The sequence below is a fragment of the Zootermopsis nevadensis genome, unplaced genomic scaffold (assembly GCF_977971745.1).
Source record: "Zootermopsis nevadensis isolate Lab colony 2312 unplaced genomic scaffold, Znev_1.0 Znev_ptg000037l, whole genome shotgun sequence".
Taxonomy (NCBI): Eukaryota; Metazoa; Arthropoda; class Insecta; order Blattodea; family Termopsidae; genus Zootermopsis; species Zootermopsis nevadensis.
Genome location: NW_028259169.1, coordinates 4,516,186 through 4,543,092, shown reverse-complemented (window position 1 = coordinate 4,543,092; position 26,907 = coordinate 4,516,186). Strand labels below are relative to the sequence as shown.

Here is a 26,907-nt window from a genome sequence, read left to right as displayed (position 1 = left end):
GTTTGACGTGCGCCACGAATTCCGCGCCCACCAAACATTGCAATTGATGTACCAGAGATTTATATTCAGTTTTTTTGTGAGGCCATTTATATTAATAAATGACGTACTATCATTCACGTATGTTTATTCCGATTCTTTCGTTACATGATACTTATTTATAGTGAGTTAGATTGGTTCATCGTTACGCATGAATCTGCTACGTATTTGCGTCAACATCTACACTGCATCAATTTTGGAAGAAATATTTCTTGTGGAAACATTATGAAATTGTAGACGTGTTATGACGTATTACACGCATATAAGCACTAATTGTGTTATATGGGTATTGTGTGAGCGATTAAAATCGTTATTGAAAAGTGGTCGTGGCCGACTTTGCGCATCCTCCACCTCACGATTTTGATGCCTTCGTGGGAATTTCTGAAAAGCAATGAGACATAATAGAGTATGAATATCATTAACTTACCTGTGGCATGACGTCCATACAAAATTTCAATAATTTCTGAGCATCCATTCGCTTTTTCCAAAATTCGTGCGCAGGAGACCATTTTGCACTGATGCAGATTACCCCGTTTTGGTTGGTTTGGGTTAGGTTAGGTTAGGTTAGGTTAGGTTATTGGGGCACCTGCGCAGACGTTGTGGCGCAGTGCAGTCATATGACTTGCGCATGTGAGGGCACCTTGAGCTCGTTATGGTTAATTATATTTTATTAAACACTCAAAAATTCGATTCCCTCACTTTAAAAAGTATATAATATTCTGGGCTTCACTTTCATACCTGATTTAATATTTCTACAAGAATATTTTATTGGACACATACAATCAGTAATTGGAAGTACACCAATCACTTATCACTTAAATATGATGTTATTGAATATTTCATTGTGGAAGTATATATGTTGTCACACGAAGAATAATTTATTAAAATATTTATTTAATTTTATATTACACTACATGTAATTACTACAGTGACCCCAGTCATCGTTATAAAGAATAAATATTTTCAAATTACATAGGTCCAGCTTCTGCAGTTACGCGATGTCTGTATATGATTTACGTGTTACTAACTCGTACAAACGTCTTTACCGAGCACACATGGCATGGAAATGTGTTTTCACTGAAGTCGTATGTCTCAATGTGGCGAACCGCACATATTCTTGCGTGTTATGTTGGATTGTTGTCTCAATTGTTTCTATTCTCACACGTCACCGAGAAGACATCCTTACACTGAGATTCAGTGTAGGTAGCACCCGTTAATACTTGATTGAACGGTGGTAATTAATCTTCTTAATGGTCCCGAAGAACTCTATTTCTAGAACACAAATTTAGGTTGATACTGACCGACGGAAATCGAATAATTCCAACCGTAGTTTAATGGCGACTAGTCAAATGGAACCAGCCAACTGTTCCAAGACAGAACCAGTACTGACTGGCTTCTGGTTGGTCCTCGATGCCATTCGAAAGTATTGATTTCTTTCCATTTAGGTCGTCACAGATGGCAGGTCTTATCTTTGGTTCCGTATTTTCTGCGCTAGACTGCGTCTTTGTGTTTGTACGTCGTATTCTCGAGTAAATGTGAGGCAATATTTTCGATATATTTTGTATAAGTTTGACATAGGACACCAATATGTTACCACAAGTTTGACGTGCGCCACGAATTCCGTTCCCACCAAACTTTGCAATTATTTTACCAGAGATTTATATTCCGTATCTTTGTGAGGCAATTTATATTAATAAATGACGTACTGTCATTCACTATGTTTATTCCGTTTCTTTCGTTACATGATACTTATTTATAGTGAGTTAGATTGGGTCATCGTTACGCATGAATCTGCTACGTATTTGCGTCAACATCTACACTGCATCAATTTTGGTAGAAATATTTCTTGTGGAAACATTATGTAATTTTAGACGTGTTATGATATATTACACGAATATAAGCACTAATTGTGTTATATGGGGATTGTGTGAGCGCTTAATATCGTTATTGATAAGTGGTCGTGGCCGACTTTGCGCATCCTCCACCTCACGACTTTGATGCCTTGGTGCGAATTTCTAAAAAGCGATAAGACATAATAGAGTATGAATATCATTAACTTACCTGTGGCATGACGTCCATACAAAATTTCAATAATTTCTGAGCATCCATTCGCTTTTTCCAAAATTCGTGCGCATTAAACCATTTTGCACTGATGCAGATTACCCCGTTTTGGTTGGTTTGGGTTAGGTTAGGTTAGTGGGGCATTTGCGCAGAAGTTGTTGCTCAGTGCAGTCTTATGACTTGCGCATGTGAGGGCACCTTGAGCACGTTATGGTTTATTGTATATTATTAAACACATTCAAAAATTCGATTCAGTCACTTTAAAAAGTATAATATATTCTGGGCTTCACTTTCATACCTGATTTAGTTTTTTTACAAAGATATTTTATTGGACACATACTTTCAGTAATTGGAAGTACACCAATCACTTATCACTTAAATACGATGTTATTGAAAATTTCATTGTGGAAGTATATATGTTGTCACACGAAGAATGATTTATTAAAATATTTTTTAATTTTATTTTACACTACATGTAATTACTACAGTGAAACCAGTCTTCGTTAAAAAGAATATATGTTCTCAAATTACATAGGTCCAGTTTCTGCAGATACGCGATGTCTGTATATGATTTACGTGTTACTAACTCGTACAAACGTCTTTACTGAGCACACATGGCATGAAAATGCCCATTTACTGAAGTCGTATGTCTCAATGTGGCGAACCGCACATATTCTTGCGTGTTATGTTGGATTTTTGTTTCAATTGTTTCTATTCTCACACGTCACCGAGAAGACATCCTTACACTGAGATTCAGTGTAGGTAGCACGCGTTAATACTTGATTGAACGGTATTAATTAATCTTGTTAATGGTCCCGAAGAACTCTATTCCTAGAACACAAATTTACGTTGATACTGACCGACCGGTATCAAATAATCCCAACCGTAGTTTAATGGCGACTATTCCAATGGGACCAGCCGACTGTTCCAAGACAGAATCAGTACTGACTGTCTTCTGATTGGTCCTCGATGCCATTCGAAATATTGATTTCTTTCCATTTAGGTCGTCACAGATGGCACGTCTTATCTTTGGTTCCGTATTTTTCCGATAGACTGCGTCCTTGTGTTTGTAGGTCGTGTCCTCGAGTAAATGTGAGGCAATATTTTCGATATATTTTGTACAAGTTTGACATAGGACACCAATATGTTACCACAAGTTTGACGTGCGCCACGAATTCCGCGCCCACCAAACATTGCAATTGATGTACCAGAAATTTATATTCAGTTTCTTTGTGAGGCGATTTATATTAATAAATGAAGTACTATCATTCACGTATGTTTATTCCGATACTTTCGTTACATGATACTTATTTATAGTGAGTTAGATTGGGTCATCGTTACGCATGAATCTGCTACGTATGTGCGTCAACATCTACACTGCATCAATTTTGGAAGAAATATTTCTTGTGGAAACATTATGTAATTTTAGACGTGTTATGATGTATTACATGAATATAAGCACTAATTGTGTTATATGCGGATTGTGTGAGCGCTTAATATCGTTATTGATAAGTAGTCGTGGCAGACTTTGCGCATCCTCCACCTCACGAATTTGATGCCTTCGTGCTAATTTCTAAAAAGCGATAAGACATAACAGAGTATGAATATCATTAACTTACCTGTGGCATGACGTCCATACAAAATTTCAATAATTTCTGAGCATCCATTAGCTTTTTCCAAAATACGTGCGCAGGAGACCATTTTGCACTGATGCAGATTACCCCGTTTTGGTTGGTTTGGGTTAGGTTAGGTTAGGTTAGGTTAGGTTAGTGGGGCACCTGCGCAGACGTTTTTGCGCAGTGCAGTCGTATGATTTGCGCATGTGAGGGCACCTTGAGCTCGTTATGGTTATTTGTATATTATTAAACAGACAAAAAATCGATTTCGTCACTTTAAAAATTTTATTATATTCTGGGCTTCACTTTCATACCTGATTTAATTTTTTTACAAAGTTATTTCATTGGACACATACTTTCAGTAATTAAAAGTACACCAATCACTTATCACTTAAATATGATGTTATTGAATATTTCATTGTGGAAGTATATATGTTGTCACACGAAGAATAATTTATTAAAATATTTTTTTAACTTTATATTACACTACATGTAATTACTACAGTGACCCCAGTCATCGTTATAAAGAATAAATGTTCTCAAAATACATAGGTCCAGCTTCAGAAGATACGCGATGTCTGTATATGATTTACGTGTTACTAACTCGTACAAACGTTTTTACTGAGCACACATGGCATGGAAATCTCCATTCACTGAATTCGTATGTCTCAATGTGGCGAACCGCACATATTCTTGCTTGTTATGTTGGATTGTTGTTTCAATTGTTTCTATTCTCACACGTCAACGAGAAGACATCCTTACACTGAGATTCAGTGTAGGTAGCACCCGTTAATACTTGATTGAACGGTGGTAATTAATCTTATTAATGGTCCCGAAGAACTCTGTTTCTAGAACACAAAGTTACTTTGATACTGACCGATCGGTATCAAATAATCCCAACCGTAGTTTAATGGCGACTATTCCAATGGGACCAGCCGACTGTTCCAAGACAGAATCAGTACTGACTGTCTTCTGATTGGTCCTCCGTGAAATTCGAAAGTATTGATTTCTTACCATTTAGGTCGTCACAGATGGCACGTCTTACCTTTGGTTCCGTATTTTTCCGATAGACTGCGTCCTTGTGTTTGTACGTCGTGTCCTCGAGTAAATGTGAAGCAATATTTTCGATATATTTTGTAGAAGTTTGACATAGGACACCAATATGTTACCACAAGTTTGACGTGCTCCACGAATTACGCGCCCACCAAACATTGCAATTGATGTACCAGAAATCTATATTCTGTTTCTTTGTGAGGCGATTTATATAAATAAATGACGTACTATCATTCACGTATGTTTATTCCGATTCTTTCGTTACATGATACTTATTTTTAGTGAGTTAGATTGGGTCATCGTTACGCATGAATCTGCTACGTATTTGCGTCAACATCTACACTGCATCAATTTTGGAAGAAATATTTCTTGTGGAAACATTATGTAATTTTAGACGTGTTATGATGTATTACACGCATATAAGCACTAATTGTGTTATATGGGGATTGTGTGAGCGCTTAATATCGTTATTGATAAGTGGTCGTGGCCGACTTTGCGCATCCTCCACCTCACGACTTTGATGCCTTCGTGCGAATTTCTCAAAAGGCGATAAGACATAAGAGAGTATGAATATCATTAACTTACCTGTGGCATGACGTCCATACAAAATTTCAATAATTTCTGAGCATCCATTCGGTTTTTCCAAAATTCGTGCGCAGGAAACCATTTTGCACTGATGCAGATTACCCCGTTTTGGTTGGTTTGGGTTAGGTTAGGTTAGGTTAGGTTAGTGGGGCACCTGCGCAGACGTTGTTGCGCAGTGCAGTCGTATGACTTGCGCATGTGAGGGCACCTTGAGCTCGTTATGGTTAATTGTATATTATTAAACACTCAAAAATTCGATTCCGTCACTTTAAAAAGTATATTATATTCTGGGCTTCACTTTGATACCTGATTTAATTTTTTTACAAGGATATTTTATTGGACACATACTTTCAGTAATTGCAAGTACACCAATCACTTATCACTTAAATATGATGTTATTGAATATTTCATTGTGGAAGTATATATGTTGTTACACGAAGAATAATTTAAAATATTTATTTAATTTTATATTACACTACATGTAATTACTACAGTGACCCCAGTCATCGTTATAAAGAATAAATGTTCTCAAATTACATAGGTCCAGCTTCTGCAGATAGACGATGTATGTATATGATTTACGTGTTACTAACTCGTACAAACTTCTTTACTGAGCACACATGGCATGGAAATGTCCATTCACTGAAGTCGTATGTCTCAATGTGGCGAACCGCACATATTCTTGCGTGTTATGTTTGATTGTTGTTTCAATTGTTTCTATTCTCACACGTCACCGAGAAGACATCCCTACACTGAGATTCAGTGTAGGTAGCACCCGTTAATACTTGATTGAATGGTGGTAATTAATCTTGTTAATGGTCCCGAAGAACTCTATTCCTAAAACACAAAGTTACGTTGATACTGACCGACCGGTATCAAATAATCCGAACCGTAGTTTAATGGCGACTATTCCAATGGGACCAGCCGACTGTTCCAAGACGGAATCAGTACTGACTGTCTTCTGATTGGTCCTCGATGCCATTCGAAAGTATTGATTTCTTTCCATTTAGGTCGTCACAGATGGATCGTCTTATCTTTGGTTCCGTATTTTTCCGATAGACTGCCTCATTTTGTTTGAGTGTCGTGTCCTCGAGTAAATGTGAGGCAATATTTTCGATATATTTTGTTGAAGTTTGACATAGGACACCAATATGTTAGCACAAGTTTGACGTGCGCCACGAATTCCGCGTCCACCAAACATTGCAATTGATGTAACAGAGATTTATATTCAGTTTCTTTGTGAGGCAATTTATATTAATAAATGACGTACTATCATTCACTATGTTTATTCCGATTCTTTCGTTACATGATACTTATTTATAGTGAGTTAGATTGGGTCATCGTTAAGTATGGATCTGCTACGTATTTGCGTCAACATCTACACTGCATCAATTTTGGAAGAAATATTTCTTGTGGAAACATTATGTAATTTTAGACGTGTTATGATGTATTACATGAATATAAGCACTAATTGTGTTATATGAGGATTGTGTGAGCGCTTAATATCGTTATTGATAAGTAGTCGTGGCAGACTTTGCGCATCCTCCACCTCACGAATTTGATGCCTTCGTGCTAATTTCTAAAAAGCGATAAGACATAATAGAGTATGAATATCATTAACTTACCTGTGGCATGACGTCCATACAAAATTTCAATACTTTCTGAGCATCCATTCGCTTTTTCCAAAATTCGTGCGCAGGAGACCATTTTGCACTGATGCAGATTACCCCGTTTTGGTTGGTTTGGGTTAGGTTAGGTTAGTGGGGCATTTGCGCAGACGTTTTTGCGCAGTGCAGTCGTATGACTTGCGCATGTGGGGGCACCTTGAGCTCGTTATGGTTATTTGTATATTATTAAACACTTAAAAATTCGATTCCGTCACTTTAAAAAGTATATTATATTCTGGGCTTCACTTTCATACCTGATTTAATATTTTTACAAGGATATTTTATTGGACACATACTTTCAGTAATTGGAAGTACACCAATCACTTATCACTTAAATATGATGTTATTGAATATTTCATTGTGGAAGTATATATGTTGTCACACGAAGAATAATTTATTAAAATATTTATTTAATTTTATGTTACACTACATGTAATTACTACAGTGACCCCAGTCATCGTTATAAGGAATAAATATTTTCAAATTACATAAGTCCAGCTTCTGCAGATACGCGATATCTGTATATGATTTACGTGTTACTAACTCCTACAAACGTCTTTACTGAGCACACAGGGCATGGAAATGTCCATTCACTGAAGTCGTATGTCTCAATGTGGCGAACCGCACATATTCTTGCATGTTATGTTGGATTGATGTTTCACTTGTTACTATTCTAACACGTCACCGATAAGACATCCTTACATTGACATTCATTATAGGTAGCACCCGTTAATACTTGATTGAACGGTGGTAATTAATCTTGTTAATGGTCCCGAAGAACTCTATTTCTAGAACACAAATTTAGGTTGATACTGACCGACGGAAATCGAATAATTCCAACCGTAGTTTAATGGCGACTAGTCAAATGGAACCAGCCAACTGTTCCAAGACAGAACCAGTACTGACTGGCTTCTGATTGGTCCTCGATGCCATTCGAAAGTATTGATTTCTTTCCATTTAGGTCGTCACAGATGGCACGTCTTATCTTTGGTTCCGTATTTCCTGCGATAGACTGCGTCTTTGTGTTTGTACGTCGTGACCTCGAGTAAATGTGAGGCAATATTTTCGATATATTTTGTAGAAGTTTGACATAGGACACCAATATGTTACCACAAGTTTGACGTGCGCCACGAATTCCACGCCCACCAAACATTGCAATTGTTGTACCAGAGATTTATATTCAGTTTCTTTGTGAGGCAATTTATATTAATAAATGACGTACTATCATTCACTATGTTTATTCCGATTCTTTCGTTACATGATACTTACTTATAGTGAGTTAGATTGGGTCATCGTTACGCATGAATCTGCTACGTATTTGCGTCAACATCTACACTGCATCAATTTTGGAAGAAATATTTCTTGTGGAAACAATGTAATTTTAGACGATTTATGATGTATTACACGCATATAAGCACTAATTCTGTTATATAGGTATTTTGTGAGCGCTTAATATCGTTATTGATAAGTGGTCGTGGCCGACTTTGCGCATCCTCCACCTCACGACTTTGATGCCTTCGTGCGAATTTCTAAAAGTCGATAAGACATAATAGAGTATGAATATCATTAACTTACCTGTGGCATGACGTCCATACAAAATTTCAATAATTTCTGAGCATCCATTCGGTTTTTCCAAAATTCGTGCGCAGGAAACCATTTTGCACTGATGCAGATTACCCCGTTTTGGTTGGTTTGGGTTAGGTTAGGTTAGGTTAGTGGGGCACCTGCGCAGACGTTGTTGCGCAGTGCAGTCGTATGACTTGCGCATGTGAGGGCACCTTGAGCTCGTTATGGTTAATTGTATATTATTAAACACTCAAAAATTCGATTCCGTCACTTTAAAAAGTATATTATATTCTGGGCTTCACTTTCATACCTGATTTAATTTTTTTACAAAGATATTTTATTGGACACATACTTTCAGTAATAGGAAGTACACCAATCACTTATCACTTAAATATGATGTTATTGAATATTTCATTGTGGAAGTATATATGTTGTCACACGAAGAATAATTTATTAAAATATTTATTTAATTTTATGTTACACTACATGTAATTACTACAGTGACCCCAGTCATCGTTATAAAGAATAAATGTTCTCAAATTACATAGGTCCAGCTTCTCCAGTTACGCGATGTCTGTATATAATTTACGTGTTACTAACTCGTACAAACGTCTTTACTGAGCACACATGGCATGGAAATGTCCTTTCACTGAAGTCGTATATCTCAATGTGGCGAAACGCATATATTCTTTCATGTTATGTTGGATTGTTTTTTCAATTGTTTCTATTCTCACACGTCACCGAGAAGACATCCTTACACTGAGATTCAGTGTAGGTAGCACGCGTTAATACTTGATTGAACGGTGGTAATTAATCTTGTTAATGATCCCGAAGAACTCTATTCCTAGACCACAAAGTTGCGTTGATACTGACCGACCGGTATCAAATAATGCCAACCGTAGTTTAATGGCGACTATTCCAATGGGACCAGCCGACTGTTCCAAGACGGAATCAGTACTGTCTGTCTTCTGATTGGTCCTCGATGCCATTCGAAAGTATTGATTTCTTTCCATTTAGGTCGTCACAGGTGGAACGTCTTATCTTTGGTTCCGTATTTTTCCGATAGACTGTGTCTTTGTGTTTGTACTTCGTGTTCTCGAGTAAATGTGATGCAATTTTTTCGATATATTTTGTAGACATTTGACATAGGACACCAATATGTTACCACAAGTTTGACGTGCGCCATGAATTCCGCGTCCACCAAACATTGCAATTGATGTACCAGAGATTTATATTCAGTTTCTTTGTGAGGCAATTTATATTAATAAATGACGTACTATCATTCACGTATGTTTATTTCGATTCTTTCGTTACATGATACTTATTTATAGTGAGTTAGATTGGGTCATCGTTACGCATGAATCTGCTACGTATTTGCGTCAACATCTACACTGCATCAATTTTGGAAGAAATATTTCTTGTGGAAACATTATGTAATTTTAGAAGTGTTATGATGTATTACACGCATATAAGCACTAATTGTGTTATATGGGGATTGTGTGAGCGCTTAATATCGTTATTGATAAGTGGTCGTGGCCGACTTTGCGCATCCTCCACCTCACGACTTTGATGCCTTCGTGCGAATTTCTCAAAAGGCGATAAGACATAAGAGAGTATGAATATCATTAACTTACCTGTGGCATGACGTCCATACAAAATTTCAATAATTTCTGAGCATCCATTCGGTTTTTCCAAAATTCGTGCGCAGGAAACCATTTTGCACTGATGCAGATTACCCCGTTTTGGTTGGTTTGGGTTAGGTTAGGTTAGGTTAGGTTAGTGGGGCACCTGCGCAGACGTTGTTGCGCAGTGCAGTCGTATGACTTGCGCATGTGAGGGCACCTTGAGCTCGTTATGGTTAATTGTATATTATTAAACACTCAAAAATTCGATTCCGTCACTTTAAAAAGTATATTATATTCTGGGCTTCACTTTGATACCTGATTTAATTTTTTTACAAGGATATTTTATTGGACACATACTTTCAATAATTGCAAGTACACCAATCACTTATCACTTAAATATGATGTTATTGAATATTTCATTGTGGAAGTATATATGTTGTTACACGAAGAATAATTTAAAATATTTATTTAATTTTATATTACACTACATGTAATTACTACAGTGACCCCAGTCATCGTTATAAAGAATAAATGTTCTCAAATTACATAGGTCCAGCTTCTGCAGATAGACGATGTATGTATATGATTTACGTGTTACTAACTCGTACAAACGTCTTTACTGAGCACACATGGCATGGAAATGTCCATTCACTGAAGTCGTATGTCTCAATGTGGCGAACCGCACATATTCTTGCGTGTTATGTTTGATTGTTGTTTCAATTGTTTCTATTCTCACACGTCACCGAGAAGACATCCCTATACTGAGATTCAGTGTAGGTAGCACCCGTTAATACTTGATTGAATGGTGGTAATTAATCTTGTTAATGGTCCCGAAGAACTCTATTCCTAAAACACAAAGTTACGTTGATACTGACCGACCGGTATCAAATAATCCGAACCGTAGTTTAATGGCGACTAGTCAAATGGAACCAGCCAACTGTTCCAAGACAGAACCAGTACTGACTGGCTTCTGAATTGTTCTCGATGCCATTCGAAAGTATTGATTTCTTTCCATTGGTTCATCACAGATATCTCGTCTTATCTTTGGTACCGTATTTTTCCGATAGACAGCGTCATTGTGTTTGTACGTCGTGTCCTCGAGTAAATGTGAGGCAATATTTTCGATATATTTTGTAGAAATTTGACATAGGACACCAATATGTTACCACAAGTTTGATGTGCGCCACGAATTCCGCGCCCACCAAACATTGCAAATGATGTACCAGAGATTTATATTCAGTTTCTTTGTGAGGCAATTTATATTAATAAATGACGTACTATCATTCACGTATGTTTATTCCGATTCTTTCGTTACCTGATACTTAGTTATAGTGAGGTAGATTGGGTCATCGTTAAGCATGAATTTGCTACGTATTTGCGTCAACATCTACACTGCATCAATTTTGGAAGAAATATTTCTTGTGGAAACATTATGTAATTTTAGACGTGTTATGACGTATTACACGCATATAAGCACTAATTGTGTTATATGGGGATTGTGTGAGCGCTTAATTACGTTATTCATAAGTGGTCGTGACCGACTAAGCGCATTCTCCACCTCACGACTTTGATGCCTTCGTGCGAATTTCTAAAAATCGATAAGTCATAATAGAGTATGAATATCATTAACTTACCTGTGGCATGACGTCCATACAATATTTCAATAATTTCTGAGCATCCATTCGCTTTTTCCAAAATTCGTGCGCAGGAAACCATTTTGCACTGACGTAGATTAACCCGTTTTGGTTGGTTTGGGTTAGGTTAGGTTAGGTTAGGTTAGGTTAGGTTAGTGGGGCACCTGCGCAGACGTTGTTGCGCAGTGCAGTCGTATGACTTGCGCATGTGAGGGCACCTTGATTTCGTTATGGTTAATTGTATATTATTAAACACTCAAAAATTCGATTCCGTCACTTTAAAAAGTATTTTATATTCTGGGCTTCACTTTCGTACCTGATTTAATTTTTTTACAAGGATATTTTATTGGACTCATACTTTCAGTAATTACAAGTACACCAATCACTTATCACTTAAATATGATGTTATTGAATATTTCATTGTGGAAGTATATATGTTGTCACACGAAGAATAATTTATTAAAATATTTTTTTAATTTTATATTACACTACATGTAATTACTACAGTGACCCCAGTCATCGTTATAAAGAATAAATATTTTCAAATTACATAGGTTCAGCTTCTGCAGATACGCGATGTCTGTATATGATTTACGTGTTACTAACTCGTACAAACGTCTTTTCTGAGCACACGTGTCATGGAAATGTCCATTCACTGAAGTCGGATGTCTCAATGTGGCGAACCGCACATATTCTTGCGTTTTATGTTGGATTGTTGTCTCAATTGTTTCTATTCTCGCACGTCACGTCACTGAGTTTCAGTGTAGGTAGCACCCGTTAATACTTGATTGAACGGTGGTATTTAATCTTGTTAATGGTCCCGAAGAACTCTATTTCTAGAACACAAATTTATGTTGATACTGACCGACGGAAATCTAATAATTCCACCCTTAGTTTAATGGCGACTAGTCAAATTGAACCAGCCAACTGTTCCAAGACAGATCCAGTACTGACTAGCTTCTGATTGGTCCTCGATGCCATTCGAAAGTATTGATTTCTTTCCATTTAGGTCGTCACAGATGGCACGTCTTATCTTTGGTTCCGTATTTTCTGCGATAGACTGCGTCTTTGTGTTTGTACTTCGTGTCCTCAAGTAAATGTGACGCAATATTTTCGATATATTTTGTAGAAGTTTGACATAGGACACCAATATGTTACCACACGTTTGACGTGCGCCACGAATTCCGCGCCCACCAAAATTGCAATTGATATACCAGAGATTTATATTCAGTTTCTTTGTGAGGCGATTTATATTAATAAATGACGTACTATCATTCACGTATGTTTATTCCGATTCTTTCGTTACATGATACTTATTTATAGTGAGTTAGATTGGGTCATTGTTACGCATGAATCTGCTACGTATTTGCGTCAACATCTACACTGCATCAATTTTGGAAGAAATATTTCTTGTTAAAACATTATGTAATTTTAGACGTGTTATTATGTATTACACGCTTACAAGCACTAATTGTGTTATATGGGGATTGTGTAAGCGCATATTATCGTTATTGATAAGTGGCCGACTTTGCGCATCCTCCACCTCAAGACTTTGATGCCTTCGTGCGAATTTCTAAAAAGCGATAAAACATAATAGAGTTGAATATCATTAACTTACCTGTGGCATGACGGCCATACAAAATTTCAATAATTTCTGAACATCCATTCGCTTTTTCCAAAATTCGTGCGCAGGAAACCATTTTGCACTGATGCAGATTACCCCGTTTTGGTTGGTTTGGGTTAGGTTAGGTTAGGTTAGTGGGGCACCTTCGCAGACGTTGTTGGGCAGTGCAGTCGTATGACTTGCGCATGTGAGGGCACCTTGATTTCGTTATGGTTAATTGTATATTATTAAACACTCAAAAATTCGATTCCGTCACTTTAAAAAGTATTTTATATTCTGGGCTTCACTTTCATACCTGATTTAATTTTTTTATAGAGATATTTTATTGGACACATACTTTCAGTAATTACAAGTACACCAATCACTTATCACTTAAATATGATGTTATTTAATATTTCATTGTGGAAGTATACATGTTGTCACACGAAGAATATTTTATTAAAATATTTTTTTAATTTTATATTACACTACATGTAATTACTACAGTGACCCCAGTCATCGTTATAAAGAATAAATGTTCTCAAAATACATAGGTCCAGCTTCTGCAGATACGCGATGTCTGTATATGATTTCCGTGTTACTAACTCGTACAAACGTCTTTACTGAGCACACATGGCATGGAAATGTCCATTCACTGAAGTCGTATGTCTCAATGTGGCGAACCGCACATATTCTTGCGTGTTATGTTGGATTGTTGTTTCAATTGTTTCTATTCTCACACGTCACCGAGAAGACATCCTTACACTGAGATTCAGTGTAGGTAGCACCCGTTAATACTTGATTGAACGGTGGTAATTAATCTTGTTAATGGTCCCGAAGAACTCTATTCCTAGAACACAAAGTTACGTTGATACTGACCGACCGGTATCAAATAATCCCAACCGTAGTTTAATGGCGATTATTCCAATGGGACCAGCCGACTCTTCCAAGACAGAATCAGTACTGACTGGCTTCTGATTGGTCGTCGATGCAATTCGAAAGTATTGATTTCTTTCCATTGAGTTCGTCACAGATGGCACGTCTTATCTTTGGTTCCGTATTTTTCCGATAGACTGCGTCCTTGTGTTTGAACGTCGTGTCCTCGAGTATATGTGAGGCAATATTTTCGATATATTTTGTAGAAGTTTGACATAGGAAACCAATATGTCCCACAAGTTTGACGTGCGCCACGAATTCCGCGCAAACCAAACATTGCAATTGATGTACCAGAAATTTATATTCAGTTTCTTTGTGAGCGATTTATATTAATAAATTACGTACTATCATTCACGAATGTTTATTCCGATTCTTTCGTTACATGATACTTATTTATAGTGAGTTAGATTGGGTCATCGTTAAGCATGAATCTGCTACGTATTTGCGTCAACATCTACACTGCATCAATTTTGGAAGAAATATTTCTTGTGGAAACATTATGTAATTTTAGACGTGTTAAGATGTATTACACGCATATAAGCACTAATTGTGTTATATGGGGATTGTGTGAGCGCATAATATCGTTATTGATAAGTGGTCGTGGCCGACTTTGCTCATCCTCCACCTCACGACTTTGATGCCTTCGTGCGAATTTCTAAAAAGCTATAAGACATAATAGAGTATGAATATCATTAACTTACCTGTTGCATGACGTCCATACAAAATGTCAATAATTTCTGAGCATCCATTCGATTTTTCCAAAATTCGTGCGCAGGAAACCATTTTGCACTGATGCAGATTACTCCGTTTTGGTTGGTTTGGGTTAGGTTAGGTTAGGTTAGGTTAGGTTAGTGGGGCACCTGCGCAGACGTTGTTGCGCAGTGCAGTCGTATGACTTGCGCAGGTGAGGGCACCTTGAGCTCGTTATGGTTTATTGTATATTATTAAACACTCAAAAATTCGATTCGGTCACTTTAAAAAGTATATTATATTCTGGGCTTCACTTTCATACCTGATTTAATTTTTTTACAAAGATATTTTATTGGACACATACTTTCAGTAATTACAAGTACACCAATCACTTATCACTTAAATATGATGTTATTGAATATTTCATTGTGGAAGTATACATGTTGTCACACGAAGAATAATTTATTAAAATATTTTTTAATTTTATATTACACTACATGTAATTACTACAGTGACCCCATTCATCGTTATAAAGAATAAATGTTCTCAAATTACATAGGTCAAGCTTCTGCAGATACGCGATGTCTGTATATGATTTCCGTGTTACTAACTCTTACAAACGTCTTTACTGAGCACACATGGCATGGAAATGTCCATTCACTGAAGTCGTATGTCTCAATGTGGCGAACCGCACATATTCTTGCGTGTTATGTTGGATTGTTGTTTCAATTGTTTCTATTCTCACACGTCACCGAGAAGACATCCTTACACTGAGATTCAGTGCAGGTAGCACCCGTTAATACTTGATTGAACGGTGGTAATTAATCTTGTTAATAGTCCCGAAGAACTCTATTCCTAGAACACAAAGTTACGTTGATACTGACCGACCGGTATCAAATAGTTCCAACCGTAGTTTAATGGCGACTATTCCAATGGGACCAGCCGACTGTTCCAAGACAGAATAAGTACTGACCGGCTTCTGATTGGTCGTCGATGCAATTCGAAATTATTGATTTCTTTCCATTGAGTTCGTCACAGATGGCACGTCTTATCTTTGGTTCCGTATTTTTCCGATAGACTGCGTCCTTGTGTTTGAACGTCGTGTCCTCGAGTATATGTGAGGCAATATTTTCGATATATTTTGTAGAAGTTTGACATAGGAAACTAATATGTTACCACAAGTTTGACGTGCGCCACGAATTCCGCGCCCACCAAACATTGCAATTGATGTACCAGAAATTTATATTCAGTTTTTTTGTGAGGCGATTTATATTAATAAATGACGTAATATCATTCACGTATGTTTATTTTGATTCTTTAGTTACATGATACTTATTTATAGTGAGTTAGATTGGGTCATCGTTACGCATGAATCTGCTATGTATTTGCGTCAACATCTACACTGCATCAATTTTGGAAGAAATATTTCTTGTGGAAACATTATGTAATTTTAGACGTGTTATGACATATTACACGCATATAAGCACTAATTGTGTTATATGGGGATTGTGTGAGCGCTTAATATCGTTATTGATAAGTGGTCGTGGCCGACTTTGCGCATCCTCCACCTCACGACTTTGATGCCTTCGTACGAATTTCTAAAAAGCGATAAGACATAATAGAGTATGAATATCATTAACTTACCTGTGGCATGACGTCCATACAAAATTTCAATAATTTCTGAGCATCCATTCGCTTTTTCCAAAATTCGTGCGCAGGAAACCATTTTACACTGATGCAGATTACCCCGTTTTGGTTGGCTTGGGTTAGGTTAGGTTAGGTTAGATTAGGTTAGTGGGGCACCTGCGCAGACGTTGTTGCGCAGTGCAGTCGTATGACTTGCGCATGTGAGGGCACCTTGAGCTCGTTATGGTTAATTGTATATTATTAAACACTTAAAAATTCGATTCCGTCACTTTAAAAAGTATATTATATTCTGGGCTTCACTTTCATACCTGATTTAATTTTTTTTCAAAGATATTTTATTGGACACATACTTTCAGTAATTGCATGTACACCAATCACTTATCACTTAAATATGATGTTATTGAATATTTCATTGTGGAAGTATATATGTTGTCACAAGAAGAATAATTTATTAAAATATTTATTTAATTTTATATTACACTACATGTAATTACTACAGTGACCTCAGTCATCTTTATATAGAATAAATTTTCTCAAATTACATAGGTCCAGCTTCTGCAGATACGCGATGTCTGTATATGATTTACGTGTTACTAACTCGTACAAACGTCTTTACTGAGCACACATGGCATGGAAATATCTTCTCACTGAAGTCGTATGTCTCAATGTGGCGAACCGCACATATTCTTGCGTGTTATGTTGGATTGTTGTTTCACTTGTTTCTATTCTCTCACGTCACCGAGAAGACTTCCTTACATTGAGATTCATTATAGGTAGCACGCGTTAATACGTGATTGAACGGTGGTAATTAATCTTGTTGATGGTCCCATAGAACTCTATTTCTAGAACACATAAATTACGTTGATACCTACCGACTGAAATCAAATAGTTCCAACCGTAGTTTAATGGCGACTATTCAAATGGGACCAGCCGACTGTTCAAGACAGAATCAGTACTGGCTGACTTTGGATTAGTCCTCGATGCCATTCGAAAGTATTGATTTCTTTCCATTTATGCTACTAATAAATAATGCAGTAACTTAAAATGGATCTGGATCTCTGGAGTCCAGCGCACAGACTTGGAGACATGGTGGGCCGTCGGATCTGCGCGTTGGCAGCCTCGCCTCTGAAGATGGCAGACCTCAAGTAAACAAATGGTCAGAGTGCAACAAGGTTTGCTGAAGGCAAATGTTTTAGCATCTATCCGAAACAAGAAATATTAAGTGGCGTTTCTTTGGAATTCCGTACGCCAAACGTCCTGTCGGCGACCTCAAGTTCAAGGTAACGAGAAGTTGATAAGTGGCAACGTAAGTTCTACATTGCGGTGTGTATTTTGTGAAAAGTACATAAATCATTCGCAAAATATCGCCGTGTCCAGAGGAAAAATGCCACCAAAATTACGAAAAAAACCTTAGTACCTGAAATGTCACATCGTACATTGCGTCAAAGTGGCCGCGCGGTCCTTGTAGCCTCTTGGTCGCAGGGACCGTGGGTTCGTATCCCACGCCTTTCTGTGATGTGCTTTCCTTTGTACAGGTAGAGTAGTATCCTGTCTTTTGTAACTCTTTTTAACAAATTTCTGTAAACGTCACGTGTTATTTCGCCTCTTTGTGTAGAGTCTTCTGTCAGAATGTGAAGTGTAATTGTGAGGTAATTTTTCAGAACTCAGATGTCATACTGACAGGAGCAATAATTCATGTACTTGCTGAGTTCGAACTAGTTAGAAGACGATTTTAATATTATCTTCCTATGTATGTAGTGCTGCCTCTTCAATAATATTTACTGTGTTTCTTCATTTTCTAATTCGGGGATGTTGGGTTTACAACTTCATGGTCATTGGTGTGGTACTATCCATTGATAAAATTTTCAGTAGCATAATGTGGTCATGTTCTCCAATGCAGGAAATTGTGATCATTCTTAAATCAAAGGCCAAGGAGTACAAAATATACATTGTGCCCACTTGGAAAATATTTGATATCGTTGCCACTATAAGTAGCAGCCTACAGTTGGGAGATTAATCAAGAGTAATAACAACACCTGCACATGGGAATCCGTGGTCAGCCATTTCCAATCATCTCAGAGGTTCAAAACATATTTCCCTAAAATCCATCGTAATGTTTCCATGCCACACCCCCCCCCCCACGTCAATGAAGTGGCCAGTTACAATAAATATTCTTTCAAACACAGTACGTGCATGCCTTGTGCATCAATATTATTGAAATGCCACCTTCCTTCCTTTTATTATCCTACAAGTAACATGAGATGCACATAACCTGAGAAATTTTGTGCTATACGTGTAATAATTGTAGACTGAAATTTTCATTCAACAATATTTTCCTTAGCAGTTTGTTTACCAACATTTGCAATTAACCATTATTCTGGTAACAGATTAATGTATTAGAAATTAAAGATAACAAATATGAAAACATGACTCCATTCTTCCACACTTTCACAGTTTGTTGATAATTTGTCAGAAGACGGCATTCTAAAATTTCCATGCAAGAAAGAGCATGTTCATGAACCTAAAAGCAAATATTGTCATCTATGCTACATTGTATGAGCTTCTGACACTGACTTTATATAAACCACAAATTAATAAATAAAGTTTAATCAAAATTCTTAACCCTCTTCCAGCCTAAATACTTGAAAGCACTTTTGTTCGTGGTCTTTGGTATCTTAGACATTCGAATTTTGTTCCTGTCTCCTAGTGAAATATGTTGAAATGGTGACTGTCTTTGCGTTGCCACAGCGTTCTCTTCACTTATTGGTTTCAGTTCCCGGACTGTTCTAACGTAACGTTAAACTTTCGTGTGTGTGAAATGATAGAGGTTTCAGTCTTTTGAATAAGGGTAGGAGATGGATAGAGATTGAAATGTTATAAGCTCTCTGCATTATGTCCTTATATTCTTAGTTGCATTTAACAATTTCACCAGTACATTAGTAAGAAGTGTGATGGCTCCCCCAGTGGTGAATCGTTTTCCGTTTGCTACGTGAGGAATCACATATAACCACTGTAACTGTCTGTAAAGAAATCTAAAATGTCAAGGGATTCTATAATAACTTCATTTAAAATAGTGTCAGGTTTGCCGTAATGCAAAGAATATTTTGATGAAAATGGATTATACAAATGCTTATTACTCTGGTACATTGCAGCCAAAATACAAATTAACGCAGTTCACTTTAGGATGGCAGGAGCATGTGGGTAAGTGTAGATTAGTACTGAGGGAACGCGATAAGACCGCAAAGTTAGGATCGTGGTTATTCAGCTGCTTGGAGGGAGGAAAAGTCAGGCAAAATTTACCGCAGTGAGGAGATGGTCAGATTCCTGGTTCCCAAAAAAAGGAGGCATAATATTGTTTCTTTAAAGTGGTGCTAAAGAGAATATTTTATATTATGTTTCAGTGAACTACAGCACAGTTTACATTTACAACAAACTCATATATGATGGGTACCTGATGTAAAGTTTATGTAATCACAAATATATTTTGTATTCCTGATAACAACCACAATACTTCATGTGGACAAGAAGGCAGAAGGGCTTTAATTACGTTTCAGGTGCTTATAAGTTTACAAACTGTGGAGTGGTATTTCAGGCAGCATTTGGTTCGGCAGTGCCGTGTAGTGTTCGCGGAGGGGCATGTAACTCAGGTGTATTGTTGGTAGATGACAGGACAGTTCGTCAGGGTGCGCATATATTGATCATTGAATATCCCTCATGCTCCGCCGGTGGCGGGATGTGTTCGCTGTTTTTCAGACGTTGCCGTCCCTGCGTGCGAGAAAATGGCGCTGCTCCTCTGCTGTTATTGTTTACTTCGGACGGCGTGATGGTAGGATGCATGCCCAGTCGAGTGCAGCTTTACTCTCTTATATTTCCGATGCTTGCAAGTTTATTTGAACTGATGTTTGTCATCTTTCTCCTGTGTGAAGTACGTAAAGTGGGAAATATTTTGGTTGCACGAAAGGCCGGATTAGTAGCCAGTAGGTTATTAATGTGGTGTAGAGTGCCTTCGTAGTAAGAATTAATACTGGTCTCTCAATGCGGATGTTTATTTCTGTACATGGTTTTGTTTCAGGTAGGCGTGAATGCAAGCATATGGGATACTTCAGCCGTTATGCAGTTTCGAGTCCATCATTACTACGGAGGTAGCAAGACTTTGCTCCGGTAGCTGACATGACCATTGTGCATGATGGACACAATTCATCAGGCGATGCGGTTGGGATGACCCACAGACACGTAGTGGGAGTCTCAGTTTTTGTGACTTGCATGTGGAAATTCAGTAGCTCATTATTTACTGGTACAGTGAGCCTGTTAGAGGCTGTATCACAATTAGTTTGGGTTTAGTATCCTGCCAGTACCAGGAGGCATCTGCACGTAATGTATTTCTTTCTCATATCATAAACCCAGATTTCCCATTTTCTCTGTCCCTTTTACATCAGTTGCTGATTTAGGAAGCAGCTACTGCATTGGCCACTGTTGTGACCAACATTTTGTACACTGAACATTAGGATGTGAGTGTAATTATCTGTACTCATTGTGATTCGCCGTTGCAGTTCTGATGATCCACATGTGGAGATCTCCGCAGTCCATGGGATTGCGTGCAGATTGCAGGACAAGCAAGCCAGAGCCACTCACCAGATGGCAGTCACAGGCAAGTTCATCCATTTGAGTAAATTGTTTAATGAACTTATTTTCTGAATTGCAATGCCATTATTGAAAGAAGAAGACCTTTTTTCCTGAAAAGTAGTAAATGGTTTTAATGAAATAAAGAACTTGTCTATTTCTTCTATTGAGACTACAAAGAAACAATGAAGAACGTGATTTTTCTTTGCAGTTTAAGGAACCACATTTTGAGGCTGACCTCCACATAGTTCTATAATTGAGAATGCATGGAGTTTACCTCCATGCTCCCACTGCCTCATGGCATTGCGCTTAGTCACAAGGATAACTTCAGCTGATATAGCGAACCATTAAATGTTTGAAAACCATAATCGGTGTTGGTTTTCTGTAAGTCCAAGTGGTGTTAGAACCCAAAGACCACTGTGAGAACCTGAAATCTCTCTTAAAACCACATTTAGTACGTGAACTTGTTGAAAGCGTCTGCTTCATATCTGGAACAGCCAGTAAGGCCTGTTGTGTAAGTTGGTAGGAGTGTTTGTTGCTGCAGCCATGAAAGAGTTACGACGGTGTTCCTTGTGTGTCACTACACAATGGTGGCGATATCACAGGAAGCTGGTGAGTTCAGTTTTATAAATTTAGATTGTTCAACATTGAAACAATTTATATTACTGATGGTGAAGCTTCCACCTTTGCTTCCAGAAGGCATTATAAAGTGGCATTACTGATGGTGATATGGAAAATAAATCTAATTGATACGGCTACCTCTTGCCCCTTGTCGGTTGAATTCACCTTAGTAGTAGAAGTGCTACAGATGTTGGCTGTGTTGTAGTGGCTTGCCATTTCTTAATCTTTCATTTACGTCCTTTCTCCATGACATCAAAACAGGCGAACCTGAAGGGCATGGACCGACTGGTGTTTACAGACTCCCTCGCTGTCATAATGGGGCACGAGGAGAGGGAGCCCTGTAAGCCGGGACACCTGGCACTTGTTCTTTTCTTGGAGACAGCGATCAACATCCTCGGCTCCAAACCGACGGCAAGCGAACTGTTCGTTAAATATCCACTGAATCAGTGGCAACGGAAGTTGCGTGGGTCTGACGTGACGTGTGTGAGTTGTAGAGTTTGCAGTTGCAGTATTATGACGTGTGGAATAATGGCCCACTTGGCGAATGTTTTAAATTTGTTGGGGGGGAGGAAAGAAAGGCTCCAGTATGAATATGTGAGCGAGGGAGTTCAGAATTTGTCAGGTCGCTGGTCGTGACCCGTATTTAAAGTTAACTTGTGAATGGGTTTGTAATGAACTTGACAGAATTTGTCTTCTGAAAATGGAAGGTGCTTGTTCATTGGCTAAGGTGGGAGTGTTACCTGCTTGGTGAAGTAAAACTGTGTGTTCTTAGAAGAGTGTGATGTCTTGATTTCTTGAATGTGAATGTATTTTCTCTTTCTAGGAGTAGCAGATTACGAGAAACAGAATGATCCTTCAGATTCTACTGAGCACCACGTGACCCGCGTACTGCCAGCCAGAGAAGCGTTGAAGTACGTGCGGCAACAGTTGGCAGACCGACTTGATGTCAGAAGATTAAACCTGCTGGGACAAAGAAGGAAACTCGTATCCGCAAGAGACTGATATCGGTCTGAACCAGGCATTCGTTGTGTGAGTACATGAGCATTAGAATGTATTTGATGTGGTTGTTGTGTGAGAGAGATGAGTCTGTCCAATTTTATTAGGTACTTTAGATGTTGTGACTGTAAGTGTGAGAGTTGATATGTTGAAAGACGTAAATGTGGTGAGGGATTGGCATTATTGCAGTATCTGTGGTACGCTAGAGGCATTCATGATATTGTTCATAGGATATCAGAATGTGAGGTTTATTTATCCTTTTTAGACGAGGGTGGTGACTATTTGTGATAAGGTTTTGTTACACGTGAGATGTGTGCAGTGCTGAGGAGCCTTTAATGTGGTCTGTTTACTAATTAATAAGTGAGCATTTGCCAGTGTAAGTAATTTAGTTTTGTGCACAGTGAGCGGAGCTGCCGGGATATTTTCTGTGCTTTTGGTTAATTTTGAGAGTTTGCTGTGTTGAGCAAGGGGATCGGTTACAAAAGTCGTAAGTTTGTGGTGTGGTGTTCGTTATGAATTTGGATTTGCTTGCAAAAATGGAGATGACTGTCAGAGGTTCCATTTATTTGAGACTTAACCATAAGTTGAGAGTTGTCAGGTGTCAGTCTCATGGACATGTGATGAGGCTCAGTATTACTTCTGGTATATTCCGTGGTTGCGGGTGGGGTAAGGGGATTTGCATTAGGATCGAGGAGTGGTTTGGTTGGTTGGAACCAAGTATAGAAAGGCAGTGCCACTTATGTGGGTCACAATGTACCAGTGCTGGTGTTGTCAGGATTGTTATTTTATGTCTGTAAAATGGTTGTGAAGAGTTCTTGGCTTACGAAAGACTAATTTGTTAGTGTTGTCAGTCAGATTGTTTATAGGAAGAATGTAGAGATTGTGTTTTTGTGTGTGTGAGAGAGAGACAGGCCGAAGTTATTGACCACTTAGTTTGGTTAAAGATTGTTGACCTGGAAATGAAATGATATATGATGTCTGTTTGGTGTTCGTTGACCACTTTGGCTGCTCCCTCATAAATATATTTTTACATAACCCCTCCTTCCTCTCATCTTGGGCTCCCATATCGCACCCACTAAAACCCTCAGTTATTTTTTTTAGAGGGCAGAAATCAGGAAGGAAATGCATACAATACGAAACCCGTGTCTCCCCTCCTTTCATTTCTAGAACTACTACTGTAAGAATCCGCGCTGAAATGGAAGGGAGAGGACTTTAAGTGGTACAGCTCTTTTGCAGGATTTTTGTTAAAATATTAGAGTGTTTGAGCTGTCTGTGAGTGAAGATTCCTTTGCGTATGATTCTTGGAGGCAGAACGTAGCTTTGTTTGTTGCACGTTTTATTGATCTTTTTATTGGGTAGTCAATCAACATACGATCACGATGTTGAAGGGGTCCCGGGATATTAATAAACATTGTGACCACAATCAGAAATTCTCGTGTAGACATGCTGTCAATTCAGTAATCAGCGTGCACTAAAACTCATCTCGTAAAACTGTTTATTGACGTAATGTCAGATACAAAATATTGTTTTGTAGAATTGCTTTCTTTATTTTGTTGTGTTTCTACTTGTTAAAGTTATTACATTGAGAGTGCTGCTGCTGGTGTCATGGAGAGATGTTTCCTCAAAGTAAGAAATTTTTGGTGGCTCTCCTTTACTTAGTGGGGAATCCCCACGTCCACAGTACAGAATGTCTAAGTATTTGCGACCGGGTTGGTGGCCCCAGCACCCTGCCAGTTTCTTTGGCACTTACAGTCATCCTTCCATCATGTTATGTGAATTGGGTGTGGAGCGAGGGAGAGAAGGCAGGCAGTTGTCTTCTGGCAAACTGCTGCTTCTGTAATTGCTGGAAATGTGACCATACGAGTAACCAAGACCTTGAATAAAAATCTGCCCCAAGATGTGGGCGTAGGTGTGCGGATTGTTTTAAAAAGGGTAGCAGAAAAATTGAACGTAGTTTAGCATAATGAATGGCGCGTTGCTTTGGTTAACAAGGAAATGATCATTTGTTTACCGTAGCCGAAACAAATTATTTACGAACACACAGTCACGAAGGTCATATTGAACGGCTTTTCGCGTTTGCTTTACTTCATCGTTTTGTCGTCTGATTTGACTTCGTTTGTCCCCACCATATTCCTACGTGATACGACCATAATTCGTTGCGTTGGATACATTACTGGGCGGGGGAAAAGGGTCCCTTTGTAATTTATGAAAGTGACATTTGACAACTTGCTGAAGCGTAGCCTAGAACGTTTTTACATTGTCCGACAGAATTCGTGTATTTCTACATTGTTTTGAGGTCTTGTTCGTCCTCGTAATCGTTACAAAACAACTCGGCTCAATTTGAATACTAAGAAAAGTGTTAAAACTAGCTACTACGTGTTTGTCCAGGAAGGCACTGATGTTTTGTAGTTGGTAATATTACCAGTTTGTTACGATTCTAGTGAGGCAGTCAGAAAGGAAAAGAATGAGCATGGAAGTTGCATATGGCAGATCAGGTGTTTGGAAGAAGAAGATGGCAATAATGATGATGACAGTAATTGCAGTAAACTTGTCTTCGCGATGTGTGTGTTACTTTTTCTTCAGAATCGTCACCTTTACTCATAACGCCTGATGTGATCTGGATATGCCATTCTGGTCGCTGTGGTGTGACAGCAGATAGGTTGCGGTGTTTAAATATCAGTGTTGTGATGCAGTTTGGAATATGCAGGGTTCCTAATGACGTAGGATGTGGAAAGAGGCAACTCCATTCTGAATGAATCTGGTTTCATGTGGAATGTCACGGCCATTGCACTTTGGAATTTCCTGGAAACTCGGCTATGCTGTCAGAGGAATTTTGCACTTATCTTCATCCAAGATTGTTTCCTTCCACACAAGAGACTGAGCTACTGTCGCAGTTTAAAATATAAGGTGACATTTTCATTGATCTGTCTTTTACACGAACATTTGTCATTTCAGAGTTGGTGACCGTGAAATAATGACTTTTTGTACAGACTGGATGCAGCGGCTTGTCACCGTTTAGATTCAGCTGTAATGAGTATTGCCCAGGTAAATGTTAGGTGGAGGGAATATGTTGTTTGTGGTAATTCTTACTAATATAGAATATCACAAGTTCTTATCTTATATAAGAATTATTAAGAAATCTGTGAAACCGCCTTCCACTCTCTCCATTTTAATTTTGATTAAACTGATCTTTGCCCGTGGACGTCGTGGTCTCCTACAATTGAACAAAGTTTGAGGTAAGGGATTCCTAATTATAAATATTGTTGTTCATCACATTTAATGTTTTCGTCTGCATTTGTGAACTCGTGTAAGAGAATTAAACTTTTTTAACACAATTTCAAGTAACATTAGATTGACTTCTGTTTGTTAACGGCAACATTTATAATAAAAGAATATTCCAGTAGGCAATTAACTTTTTACAATTTTAAATGAATTAAACGTGTTTCGTGGCCCAGAATCTTAATAAAAATACGTGGATGCTAAGAAGTGGGGTTTGTATTCTGAACAATAATTCTAACGCTTTTCATCTCTTGATACATCGACATTATTAAAGCGTTTTAGGGAACTGAAAGAAATTGTATTCCGGATTTAGAAGAATAAATATTGAAGAATCTCCCTACATCAGCAGATTAAATCTGGGGAATGCTTGCTATTATTGAGTGCAAAGTATTTATGGGTGCAAAACGTGGTCTCTCTCTTTGAGGGAGGAACATAGACTGAGGGCCTCTGAGAACAGAGTGTCGAGGAAGATGTCTGGACCCAAAACGGGAGTGGGACAGATAAGAGAGAAAAATGCTTGACGAACTCCTCACCCGATGTTGTGAGGGCGAGTTGAAAGTTTACAAGGCCTGAAGGGAACACCTCGGCGTAGGTGGGAAGATAACATTAAGACGAATCTTACGAAGATGGGTCTCAATGGAGTGAACTGGATGCAACTGACTCAGGATAGAC

At 38.1% G+C, this 26,907-nt stretch overlaps 1 protein-coding gene across 4 annotated transcripts in view; it reads left to right on the top strand.

Annotated features, from left to right (window-relative positions):
• Positions 1 to 26,569, top strand: part of LOC147871856 (transformation/transcription domain-associated protein-like) — a 73,642-nt gene extending 47,073 nt beyond the window's left edge. For 3 of the 4 annotated variants that reach the window (XM_087360043.1, XM_087360046.1, XM_087360044.1), the window contains exons 4-7: positions 21,270 to 21,367; positions 21,866 to 21,951; positions 22,222 to 22,443; positions 22,790 to 26,569. In XM_087360043.1, coding sequence (XP_087216169.1) covers positions 21,270 to 21,367; positions 21,866 to 21,951; positions 22,222 to 22,443; positions 22,790 to 22,840 — 457 coding nt within the window. In that variant the 3' untranslated portion in view covers positions 22,841 to 26,569. Of the gene's footprint in view, positions 1 to 21,269; positions 21,368 to 21,865; positions 21,952 to 22,221; positions 22,444 to 22,783 lie in introns of all 4 variants that reach the window. The other variant, XM_087360047.1, reaches the window with a different exon arrangement.
• The last annotated feature ends 338 nt before the right edge of the window (positions 26,570 to 26,907 follow it).